Genomic DNA, 13,728 nt, shown 5'->3' with positions numbered 1-13,728 from the left:
TTCCAATTGTCACTCAACAAAACTTAAAGAAGAATATGAAAATATCAGAATGGTCTTACAAAAGCTTTGCTACATGAACACCAATGGTCCATATGTGTGGATATAAAAATGGTGAATCTCCTACTTGGACACAAAGTGAATACACAAAGTATACAAACTCAGCTTATCAGAGACTTCTTAGTGATTCGTTCTGTAATATACTGAATATACAATATACTGACATTACGTTTAAATATTTTGTATAGGTAATGCGCTGCGTAATATGATGGCGCTATATAAATACTGTATAATAATAATATACGTAGGCGTTTTCACGTTTCATTAGTATTCTATGAGATTATTTCACAGACTAGAGCCAATGTAACACAAGCAATGCCACATGTGCAATCCGTGCATGACAATAACGTAAAATCGCTTTATTCTGCTTGGCAGGAAGATGTTTGATGGCCGCTGTAAAATGTCTGCACATGACAATGGATGCCAGGGATGCCAAGTGACCACGTGATGACGGACTCCCCCACTGAAGGATGGGATACAAGTTCTGCTTGGGGGCACCTATGGGTGGGCAGTTTTATACCAACCTTCCTGCCAGTGCCGCCACCATACATTCTGGGAATCCAGGGGTCACCTTACACAGGGTACAGGGGTGAGGGTGGTGATGGGGGGATCTTTGCAGACAATGATGAATTTGTCTCGGAATACTCCCATAAGGAGCGGCATTTTCCTCTAATGAATGTCTGGGGCTGACCCCCCTCCCCTGATAAGGAGGAGACGGTTTCCGCTCTTTCATTGGATTCTCAGATGCTGGGGGTAATTTGCCTGGAAAATTGCCCCCTGGAAGTCTGGTGCCATGAGAGGGAAGGTTCCATTATGGGGGACCTATAAGTCACTTGGCCCCCATTCTGCTGATTATTCCAATATGGCTGTACAGCAGCACCTGGTCACATGATCACAACAGTGCGTTTTCCATCCCACAATATGTACCTGCCATGGCATCGCTCCCAACCCCCATCTTGTCCTGATATGGCAGCGGGTATTATACAAAACAACCCCAAGTCCCAGGATGGGCAGCACAGTGCTCCAGGATTCCCATAATCAATCCGGTAAGATTGGGAGAAAAGGGATGAATAATGGATGAATAATGTCTGATGTCCTCTTCCTGACAACTTTCATTTATGAGGAATGATGAGGTCCGAGGTGTCACACAGAGGAGGCTGGGCAGCAAAGCTTACACTCCAATGAGTGGTTAGCACCCCCAGCCAGGATCTGCATGGAGTTTGTTCTTCCTGTCTTTGCTGGGGTTCCTCCCTCAATAACATTCCGTCAGGATAATTGGCTTCCCCTAGATGTGGGAATGACTATTGGAGCATTAGATTGTCAGCTCCTGTGAGGGACAGCTAGTCACATGACTAAAGACTTTGTACAGCTCTGTGGAATATGTCGGCGCTATATAAGTACCGTGTAATAATAATAAAGGATCCACAGAGTCCACGCGTGAGCTCTTCCTGTCAACACAAAAACGAGGACCTGTCACCTAAACACGGGACATTGCCCTGGCAGGATCATCACTGGTTACATGAACCCTTCCCCCTCATTATGGATGATGAGTCAGCAGGAGGACGATGCCCTGGCAGGATCATCACTGGTTACATGAACCCTTCCCCCTCATTATGGATGATGAGTCAGCAGGAGGACGACCATGGCAGGTTCACCTCCTCATCGTTCACAAATCATCTGTAGAGGATCAGGAAGAGAATTCTTGGAGGATTGCCGACACGTAGTGCAGGACGTCTCCGGACATCACTCATGGCGGCTGAGTCTTCCCAGAGTCTCGGCAAATCTCCGAATCCTTTTCATCCAATAATCCGTCTGCTATGGAAAATATGTTCCTGGTATTCCTCCAGCCTGTCAGGATGGGTGAATCATGGGGCCACTTACTTCTCAGGCCTGGTAACAAGCAGTGCCCCCAACCTGCGGCCACAATGAGGAGACCCCGGATTCTGGGGGCAGGGAGTGCCACCGTCCATTCATCTATATTAAAGCAAAGGAGAACCCCGGCCACCAATCAGCTGACAGATATGAAGGGGCCCTAGTAATATTTAATAAACATTCACCTGTTATGCTTGGGAATAGCTTCACTCACATTCATCTTCGTTTTTTCCATTTCACTTCCTTGTTATCATTAATGGCTGCTCATTAGGGGGGTAACACCCTCCATGCAGCCGCCCCCCTCAGTCCTTTGGATCCTCATTGGTTACTGATGTCAGGGATCTGTGCGGGGCCCGGTAGCGGGTATTGGGGGGCTCTGAAGCGTCATATTGCAGCCACTTGGTAATAACTAGGCCGACGGCTGCAAATGCGCTCTCGTTACCATGGTGACACAGACCGCACATCCTGCGCTCCTCCTGGTTACAGCAAGGTGACCAGTGACAGCCAATGACAGCGCTGCTTCATTCACCTCCACCAAAGCCAGGGGAGGAGGGCAAAGGTGGCATAAAGGGTGGCTCTGCACTGAGCCGGTACAATGGAGCTGGGCACACAAGAGGGGGTCAGGCGGTCGCCCTGTTGTTATCGGGGTTTATATGACCCCCAGGCCAGTATATGGAGGGTGGGGGAGGAGGTGATGATTTTGGGGGGGGGGTTGCACCATTTCCCTACAAGCAGCATGTTAACCTTCCACCTGCCCCAGTGATTTGCCCGAACAGGAAGTGGGTCCTTAGAAAATCATTACCCCCCCCCAGGGATGAGCGGAACCAATGATCTCATATTAAACGGAGGAAGAATTCCAGAATAATAACATCATACTCCATGCATCAAGATCCTGCACAGAACGGACCAATCAGGTCGCTTCAGCAGCCTTGTCTTACCAGCGCTGCAATCTGATTGGGTTATTTCTGTGTGCCGCGTATGTAGTGCAGAACAGTGAATCATTCATGTCACAAACGTTTTCAGGTCAGAAATCTCAGTGCAGATGTGGAATCAGTGGCAACATTCACCCCACACAGAGCATCAGATTCACATGAAGAAAATGGTGAATAACGAGCAAAAAAAAACAGGCTCCTCCCACACCTCAAACATGGCAGCCAAAACACCTAATAGCAGGAGGGGATGGGAATATGAGGATGGGAATGTCAGGAGGGAATGTCAGGAGGGAATATCAGGAGGGAATGGGAATATCAGGAGGGAATGGGAATATCAGGATGGGATGGGGATATCAGGAGGGAATGGGAATATCAGGATGGGAATGTCAGGAGGGAATATCAGGAGGGAATGGGAATATCAGGAGGGAATGGGAATATCAGGATGGGATGGGGATATCAGGAGGGAATGGGAATATCAGGATGGGAATGTCAGGAGGGAATATCAGGAGGGAATGGGAATATCAGGAGGGAATGGGAATATCAGGAGGATTGGGAATATCAGGATGGGAATGTCAGGAGGGAATATCAGGATGGGAATGTCAGGAGGGAATATCAGGATGGGAATGGGAATATCAGGATGGGAATGTCAGGAGGGAATGGGAATATCAGGATGGGATGGGGATATCAGGAGGATTGGGAATATCAGGATGGGGTGGGATCATCCTGATAACAATATGGCCGCCTGGGGACGGATTCTGCCCCGGGGTATTTATAAAACATCAGACAGGTGGGGTGGAGGGGTATCGGCTTTCAATGGTATTTTGGGGTGACCCCTCGTGGTAAACAAGGAAATGTGGAAGAAGACAGACACGGGGTGTTGCAACCTATAGTAACCTTAGTGAATGGCCACTAGGGGGCAGTACTATCAGGACAAGGTAAGTCCTAGGAGTAAGCATTGGGCCCCCATACAGGTAGGTGCCATATCCAGGGAACAAGGATCTGCTACCAAAGTAACATGGGCTGTGCCAAGGATCCGTGCTGCCGTGTGTTGGTAGGAAGAACATTTTCACAGGGGGGCGCTCTCCATACTTAGGCACAGTCTGTGTATCAGCAGGGGGCGCTGTGCATACAGGGGCATAGTCTGTGTCAGTGCTCTAATGTATCTATTGATTTCTCCCCATCAGGGGGCGCTCTATTGGACAGGAATTCATATGATGTATATACAGGGAGTGCAGAGATGTGATTGGCACATTAGGATTCCTCGGGAGAATAAAGGGCAGATCCATGGATTCCCTGATATTAGATCCGGGATTCACCACCTGGGGAATCTCCACACAATCCATCCTAGCACACAGCTTACTGCCCCGGGCATTATCAGGATTCACCTCCAGCAATGAGGGGCAGAAGCCGGCTATGGACCGAGCAGCCAGTATCATTCGCATGCATCTTCCTTGTCTTATCTATGAGGGCGCCCCCTAGGGAAGTGCTGGAGAATACAGAGAAAACCTTTTCTACAGTGCCCAGCATGGGGCATTAAAGCAGGAAAAAGGGGTAATAGAGTAACACCAGCACATCGCCCTTATACCCCCCACTATTACCCTCTCATCCCCATGTCATTCAATTACACCCCCCCATAAAGAGTTATTACCCCTTTATGAAAGGATAATCCCAGTACCCATTATTCCCCCCTGCTCATTCATCCTCCCCATTATTCCCCCACCTATTCCCCCCTACCACCCCACACCCTGCTCATACATCCTACCCCCTCCCCATTATTCCCCCAACAGCACTATGGTATATGTCAGAGCTATATAAATGTATAATAATAGTGTGTGACTGTGGGGGGACATTAGAGTGTCTGCTCCTCTGTACAGCACTATGGTATATGTCAGAGCTATATAAATGTATAATAGTGTGCCTGGGGGGGGACATTACTGTAATTGCCCCGGTGATGGGAGATATTATACAGAATAATAATATTATATGATGGCGGATCGTTGTATTCACATTTCTATGTCCTGCTGGATGAAATTTGCACCCCGGCTATGTCGGTAATCTGTGAGGGAAATGGCCGGCTGTGTTGGGTGAATACAGGAGGAAAGGGGAGATATCCGGAGCCAATATTAGGAGTGAATGTACACCCCTGCTGGCTCCCAGAACAGAACCATCACCGGCCCACATAGAGGGAACCGAAGGTCCAGGGTCCATCAGAAGGAAATGTCTGGGAAGAGTTTGCAGATTGCTGAAGGAAAGTCTGCAGGTCAGAGAAGGTGAAGGGCCCGGCCTGACCAATGGAATCCTGGCTGGGGTGGGCCATCGCCTTATGAGCAGCTCGTCAGATCTTCCAGGTGGAAGTAAGACAAAACTCCCTTCCTGCTGCATGTTGAAGTTATGGCGTCCATGTTGAACTATCAGTCCCAGCATGACATGCGGGGGAGGTGCGGGGGTAAGACATGTATGTATGAAACATCTGACAATACTTTGCATGTTGTACCCTGGCTTCATCCCAATAGGGCCCATGTGTGAGATGATAGCAGGGATGGGAAGCAGAGGGGCCCCAGACGGCTTTATTATTCATACCTGGAAGGACAACTCATCTCTTCTAACCGCATCTCCATCATTCTGTAATGTCTTCCAGGTCCAAGGCCACAAAGATCAGCAACCAATGAAAAGAGAACAAAGATTCACCTCCAGGGCTTTACCTCCAAATCCCTGCACCGACCCCACCTACCTACCTACCTGCCCGACACACAGCGACACACAAATCCCCCCCCTACCTACCTGCCCGACACACAAATCCCCCCCACCTACCTAAACCCAACGCTTCCCCCTCACCTACCCGTCTCCTAAACCCTCACCAAGAGGGCGATAGGGAATGGTGGGTGAGTATTGTGTGATACTTCCCCCTTGTATGTACAGCGCTGCGTAATATGTTGGCGCTATATGAATCCTGTATAACAATGATAATTAATGAAGGGATCACTGGAAGAGCCCAATATGGGGCCCAGGGACCAAAGTTATCTCCTCCTCACCCCAATCCTCATAGTAACGGGCCCTGTAGGGGCCATCACATCCTACCCCCAATTATAAAGTGAATTCCATCCAGAGCTAAAAGCAACGATTTTCTGGCATCCAACGTCTGGCAAAGCTCCGTCTATGGCCGCTAGGTGTAGCAGAGCAGAAAATAGACAAAAAACAACAATTTGCATGGAAGGTAAAACACCCCAAAAATAATGAAAGATGTGGCTGCTCCACAAATCCTATCACATCGCGATTGTATCGAGAAATCTCATCGCATTCCGATTGTATCAACAAATCCCGTCACATTGCGATTGTATCGAGAAATCTTGTCACATTCCGATTGTATCAATAAATCTCATCGCATTGCGATTGTATCGAGAAATCTTGTCACATTCTGATTGTATCAACAAATCTCATCACATTCCGATTGTATCAACAAATCTCATCGCATTCCGATTGTATCAACAAATCTCATCGCATTCCGATTGTATCAACAAATCTCATCCCATTGCGATTGTATCGAGAAATCTCGTCACACTGCGATTGTATCAACAAATCCCGTCACATTCCGATTGTATCAATAAATCTCATCACATTCCGATTGTATCAATAAATCTCGTCGCATTGCGATTGTATCAATAAATCTCCGATTGTATCAATAAATCTCGTCGCATTGCGATTGTATCAATAAATCTCGTCGCATTCCGATTGTATCAATAAATCTCATCACATTGATTCTGATGATTGCATTATCTTTTTTCTCCAATTTACAATCTTATTTTTATGTATCTGAAAATGAATCATTCACTCAAATCAGTTCCGTTGATCAGATAAAACACCATATTGGAAAACTGCCCAATACCGACATCCAAATCCTCTGCCAGATAACAGGACGATTGTATGGAGCCTTCATTGTCCATCCCATAACAAAGCTCACACACAGGCCAATCATTGCCGAATCTATTGCAATATTCACCGTGTATATGCCGAGGAGGAAGTGTCAGATCCCATACCCACCTCCATCTAATGAATGGCCCCTATATGGGATACGTGGCCCCTATGTGGGATAGGTGGCCCCTATATGGGATATGTGGCCCCTATGTGGGATACGTGGCCCCTATGTGGGATACGTGGCCCCTATGTGGGATACGTGGCCCCTATATGGGATACGTGGCCCTCGTGATCTCACTGGTGGAAACACAAGGATATGGATGGGGATTTATGGGGCCCTGGTCAGGGGGGTAATGGGCTCCAGCTTGGAGCAGTAATTGGGTGAAGATCAGTGGCTGTTCCTCCTGCGGGTGAATACTACGGTGATTATTACAGTTTGATATGAAAGGCGAGGCATCAGAAATACACCGAGAAGGCCGGAGGGACCAAAGATGAGGTACAGGAGGCCTGAAAAGTAACCCCAAAACTTCCCACCCCTCAGAAAAAGAAAGACTAATGAGAGTACAGTCACAGCTCAATGTACCCCCCCAACTATCACCACAGGAGCTTACAATCTAAGTATACATTGCCCTCACCCGTCCTTCAATGGGCAGATCCTGATAATGACCACAACCCCCCCTTCCTTCAGGTGATACTAGACTGGTGGTGGGGCCCCCTACTGGTCACCCTGTGCTCTGTGTGCTGGTATATGTGTAGACTTGTATTGTGTACACAATGAAGATACAACACACAGATTGTATGGGGGGGGATTCATTTTATATGAATCATCTTTGTTACAAATTCACACTCGTTGCTGGAGGAAAAACTTTGCACCCCCTTAGGTCTGTTTCTTACCGCATTTGTTAGGTCTGCAAATCTTTCACCTAACAGATATTTGCATCCTATTAGCACTCTCAGGTGTGTCACCCAGCTGTGAGAAATGCCCATACCCCCCAGGGTTCTCCCCAGGCCCTTTTAGCTGGGCGTACCACCCGGCACTTTTTGGGTGGTTACTTAAGAGTTTGGTCACAATAAAGGGGCTGCCACCCACCTGCAATTTCTGGGTTAGCGCCGCCCCCATGGATCCTCTATAAGATTTCTGTGCACAGGGGCCGTGTGTTATGAGATCCCAGCACCCAGGTGTCACCCTACGCAGGGATTACAGGTATTCCCAAGGATCCAGGGAATGAAGCATATTTCAGCCAATTACAGCAGCAGAGGAATTTGAAGTAGGGACGGTGATCCAACCAATCCCAAGGGGGGACATAACTGACACAGCCTAGTTCCCAGCTGTGATTGGCTGCAGAAATACATGGTAATAAGGCTTGGTACAGATGGGGAAGCTGCATTTCCTCATTACATAGTCAGACATGGCTTCCTACTCACACTATGCTTCCTCCCATGCCGTGATATTTCAATCACTACGCAAAGCTGATAGACCTCAAATATGGAAATACCAAGGAAATGTCTCCATAGTATCGCTTCCTGTATGGGGCACACAATTGTTGTCCTGAACCCTCCATATTGCTCTTTCTGGACACATCACTTCCTGTCTGCATACTGCACATGATCTGTTGGCATGGTAGATACAAAATCACATGGCGGGCATCTTACCTCGACACACCGTCCCGTTCTCCACAGATTCGTATCCTGCTTTACACATACATCGCCCGATGGGCACCAGCCATTCCCCATCGCCATTGCAGTACAGTTTGATTGGCACATCTACCTCCTCAGCATTTGGTATACAAATCCCTCGAGCCGCCACCAGGGATGTGCTCTCTGCCCCGGACAAAGTCTCTTGAAATACTGCCCCGTTCTGGATCACCCGGGGGCACTTCCTGTAAAAGACCCTGACAGCAATGAGCGACATGCAGCCCCCATAATCCTGAAATGCCAGGTAGAAGCCATTTTTAGAGACCGGCCCAAAGCTGCGGACCTCGGTGTTAATTTTCATAACACGGCCGCCCAAATCCACCTGTGAGAAGCTCTCATCGGCGGCGATGGTGTCCACCTTAGACCAGGGATTCTCCATCCAGCTGGGAAAAGTCTTTGTGGCCGAGTCAAAGTCGGATTCATAATAATAGAGATTGAAGGTTTCCTTACAGGAGCCGGGAACGCTGGGGATGCTGCTACAATCTCGCACAGAGAATTTCATTTCCACGTGGATCCGGTGCGCTCCTCTCCGACGGATGTACTTGGTCCGCAGCCAATTGTTCTGACTCGACTCGAAGACGTTGCAAACCTGATAGGTCCGGATGGTGTTCATGTTCTCGTCATAGCCGCTGACCTCTTCCCACTGCACCAGAAGAGAAAACACACGGTGACTACACGGGGAAAACAAAACAACGCAATAATCTATCCCGTCACCATAATCCCTGCCGGTCCCCGTCACCATAATCCCTGCCGGTCCCCGTCACCATAATCCCTGCCGGTCCCCGTCACCATAATCCCTGCCGGTCCCCGTCACCGCTCCCCCTGCCGGTCCCCGTCACCATAATCCCTGCCGGTCCCCGTCACCATAATCCCTGCCGGTCCCCTTCACCATAATCCCTGCGGGTCCCCTTCACTGTTCCCCCTGCCGGTCCCCCTTCACCGCTCTCTCTGCTGCTCAACCCTCCCCTTCATTTTTCCCAATTCTTCCCAGCCAGCACCATTTCATCCCATCTTTCCCTTCTCTTCCTGGTCACCCCCCCTAATCTTCCTCTACTTTGCCTGGTCCCCCCACCTTTCCCTACACTTCCTGGTTAGTGCCCCCCCTATTTATATTATATACCTTACTCTTCCTGGAGATTATTCATACCGGACTCTGCAGAATATTTCACCTTTTCTATGCAGTGCATTGCTCCCAGTGATATTTTGCAAGCACTGTCAGAGAATTGGGGGGTTGGGGGGAGGTATAGGTGTAACAGTGTTATTTAGCATACAGGGCCCCCTTTCCCCAATTATCAGTGTCAGCCCCTCTTGGTAGAGAGGGTTAAGTACAGATGAGTTCTCTTACCAGGGAGCAGATGAGGGAATGTTGGTCGGGGGCCCAGAAATTGTATTCATTCTGCAGATACGAGATTCTATATGTCCTGCTCAATGTCAAATGTACTGGTGGGGGGGACGGGGGGTGGGGGGGGGACTGGGGGTGGGGACGGGGGTCTGACAGAAACCCTGCAAATACATGAACATCCCTATGTGCCCGGCCCGTGTGTATGGGAGGACATCCTGTGCCCGGCCCGTGTGTATGGGAGGACATCCTGTGTGCCCGGCCCGTGTGTATGGGAGGCAGTTTATAGCAGAGAACCGGATCGATTGCTTTTCAGGGTCAGAAGATCTTCAGTTGGGTTCTATGTATATGGACCTTATCCTGATGTGAATGGAGAGGAGACATGACAACGATCCCCATAAGAGGAATGAATAAATCTGCGTACTGAACACGTGTGACACGTTGTGCGTCAAACATCTAAATTATGACAATATGGTACAGCAATGCCCTTCTAGAATTTCCAATCATTTCCTGACACAGCCGGAGGACCCTCACATTGCTGACTGGGGCCCGGTAGCCAGATATTACATCTAAACGTGTATGTTATTTCATAAAACTGAGCAATGCGACCAATGCCAGGGCAACAGTCAGAGCCGTCACAGGTAATTGTACGTGGCTCGGCCCAGTGATCACACTAATCATTCTTTTTCTGCACAGCATCAACACAAACGTTGCCATCGCCCAGCGCCGTATTGTGCATCGATATCTGGCAGATGAGGGATCTCCCATCCCCCCACCAACAATGCAGCGTCTTCTTCTGGCGGAGCGCAATAATCGGGGGGCTTCGCGCTGCCGGCCGTCTCCATGGAAACCGTCCTTCTGTGCAAACAGCCTGAAATGACGACGGCCCGTTCCCTCATTGTGAGCAAGTGACACCAAAACGCATTGCAGCGCTGCTAATCCCTGAAAATGTGCCACTCAAAGGCTCCCCGTCTCTTTTCATCCGGCCGGGAAAGTCAGGCCTCGTCATTGGCCCCCGAACTCCTCCAGAGCTTAATTAGGACTGTGCCTTTCTCCTTCCCCTCTAATTAACATGCCGAGGCCTCCAGACAAGCAAAATAACGCATTCACAGCGCGGACAACGGACTCAGTGCCTCATTAGCAGATCAGGGAGGTGAACTATGGAGACACAGAACAACATGGCTGCCGGGAGGGGGGATGGGGGGACGCTACAGAAAAGCCCTGCGAGGAGGGAGAATGGAGGATTGTCCCCATAACCTCAGCCATTCAGCACCAATCACTTCTTACAGCCACCCTCCATTGATCAAAGGCGGGAGAGCCGGGCCTGTGCTCGCTGGTGCTGCCCAATGTTGCAGGATATCGCAGGCAGAATGCGTTGTCAGGCCAATCCCCAGCAAAATCCTTTTTCTACAAAGATGGCGGGGAGGGGGCTGGGGGGAGGGGTGTTTTGTCTGACAGATTTTAATCTCTCTTTTCTTGACAGAATCTTTTCTTATGCCAACTAAGTTTCAGCGATTGTGTCAAAAGGAGCCCTTGGCCGGGGTCCAGCGCACAGCGGGGGGCTGCAGGGGAAAGAGCCTTGTCAGCCGGGCTGTGTGAAATCCAAAGACACATCTTCATTTTTCAGCTCTCTTTTCATTTTACAGAAGCAGAGGATAACATTTTTCTCCTCAAGTGTGAATGTTTCCTGCAAGCATGCATGTGAAAACTTCCAGGGGGTTTACCCCCCCCCCAACACGGGATCAAGTATCCAAACACACCGGCACCATGACCCCCATGATGGATGCTGTACCCAATCTGTGTGGTGGACCCCTCCGCCATCACCCCGTACCCGATCTGTGCCCAATCTGTGTGAAGGACCCCTCCGCCATCACCCCGTACCCGATCTGTATGAAGGACCCCTCCGCCATCACCCCGTACCCGATCTGAAGGACCCCTCCGCCATCACCCCGTACCCGATCTGTGTGGTGGACCCCTCCGCCATCACCCCGTACCCGATCTGTATGAAGGACCCCTCCGCTATCACCCCGTACCCGATCCGTGTGAAGGACCCCTCCACCATCACCCCGTACCCGATCCGTGTGAAGGACCCCTCCGCCATCACCCCGTACCCGATCCGTGTGAAGGACCCCTCCGCCATCACCCCGTACCCAATCTGTGTGGAAGATACTTCCGCTTCCAGCTTATCAGCATCGCATTGTATAGAAAGCCGGTGGTGTCTGCAGGGACCACAGAGATGACCATCACCGGGGTGATCCATATCTGATGTCTGTGAGCCCCTTTTACAGTTACTGGGGTTCATTTATGCCACTCGATGCCCCCGGGTACAATACACTTACCCCGGAAGATGGATGGACAGTCCAGCCCAGCTCTGCTGTTGCCGTTGTTGAATCCATCAAGGTTTCTGAAAGAGAAAACCAAGAACAGGTATTATCTAGCAGTGCGAGTGTTAATATTATTAATCAGGATTTATATAGCGCCAACATATTACGCAGCACTGTACATTAAAAAGGGGGGAAGGAGGCGAGGACCCTGCCCCGAAGAGCTTACAGTCTACAAACTTACAAACAATCTTATAGTTGGTGAACTACAAATCCCAGCATAACCAGCACACAGACTTAGTTACACACACAAGTGAAAAACTAAAAAAGTCCAACAAACCCTACGGATGACCCACCATCACCCGGTATCACAATTGTCTATACCGGCCCTATGTACTGACCATCACTCCATTAGATCAGAGGTAATGTCAGTGATTTCATGTAAGATCATCCATTGTCCCCCCGATTGGTGGAAGATTTGGCCAGGAATGTGTAGAATGTGCTGACTGATACAACACAATAACAAGGCAACTGGCAGCCCAAAATCTGCCCGGGGTGAGATCAGTAATGGACGCTCTGAATCTAAATCCAAGCAGCCAAATTGCCTGTGGAAGATGAAAGGAGTGAAAGCTACAAGCAATGGCAGCACAATCCACAGGCGACTCTTTCACTGCCATAATTGCATCATTAGAGAACAACAGAGTGAATGTCAGACTGCTCCAGTCACAAATAATCCTTGTTACCCCGCATGGGATGGACATGGTGCTCCTGGCCCCCTGGGGAAGGAGGGGGGGGGTTGTTGTTGGACTTATTTCCTATTGATCTTACAAGACCAACATGGCCATCATTGTCTGGATCAAATACCATTACCTCTGTAGCAGCACTCCGACCACCAGCACTAGCTAATGAGTGATAGTAACACTGACAATCAGTGCCAATTAGGCACAACGGGCACAACGCAACCTTTTACACCATCAATGAGGTGATGTGGACTCATCAGCTTATTGAGATACAACGAAGTGCTGCCCACATGTACAGAGCGGCCATGGGTGCGCTCACCGGCCCCCTTACCTAGGCCTTCTGTGTAATGGGCCCCAAGGCTGCCATTTACCCACACATATATCAGGAGCCAGGTGTATGGGGGGAGCAGAGCTCGGGTTACCTCTTCTAGTAAAATTCATTATCTGAGGTATTTACAGAATATGTTTCATAATTCACAGAAGAAAATGTACTGACTGCAGATTCCACATATTAATAATGAATAGGGAGATAATCCTGACAGTCATATGGGATTTCTGCAGGTCGAAGAGCCAGCTGATCAAAGGAGCTGACAATCTATACAGAAACAGCTGTTTTATTGGTCATAGAGAACAAGCCAGGGACAGAGATAAATTATTCATTGGGAAATACTTCAGCAATGTCTCCTCCTCATTACTATTCATTAGACTGGGGGACAAGCACACAGGCGTCATCCTAGCAGTACAAATACCCCAGTGAGCATCCGGGGGGGTTCAAAGGGCATTTCTTCCTCATTGTGATGTTTAGTGTCATAGATTTATATATCGCTATGTCAGAAGGCATTGCTCTGCCCAATGTGACA

At 49.1% G+C, this 13,728-nt stretch overlaps 1 protein-coding gene across 1 annotated transcript in view; it reads right to left on the bottom strand.

Annotated features, from left to right (window-relative positions):
- The window catches only part of EPHB2 (EPH receptor B2), a gene marked incomplete in the record, with an annotated part of 27,748 nt that extends 15,387 nt beyond the window's left edge, over window positions 1-12,361 (bottom strand). The window contains 2 exon segments of the mRNA XM_072425487.1: window positions 8,427-9,111; window positions 12,147-12,361. Coding sequence (XP_072281588.1) covers window positions 8,427-9,111; window positions 12,147-12,203 — 742 coding nt within the window.
- Window positions 12,362-13,728: the final 1,367 nt, after the last annotated feature.

Source organism: Pyxicephalus adspersus, chromosome 11 (assembly GCF_032062135.1).
Source record: "Pyxicephalus adspersus chromosome 11, UCB_Pads_2.0, whole genome shotgun sequence".
Lineage (NCBI taxonomy): Eukaryota > Metazoa > Chordata > Amphibia > Anura > Pyxicephalidae > Pyxicephalus > Pyxicephalus adspersus.
Note: the sequence above shows the minus strand (reverse complement) of the source record. Positions and strands in the feature narration are given on the sequence as shown.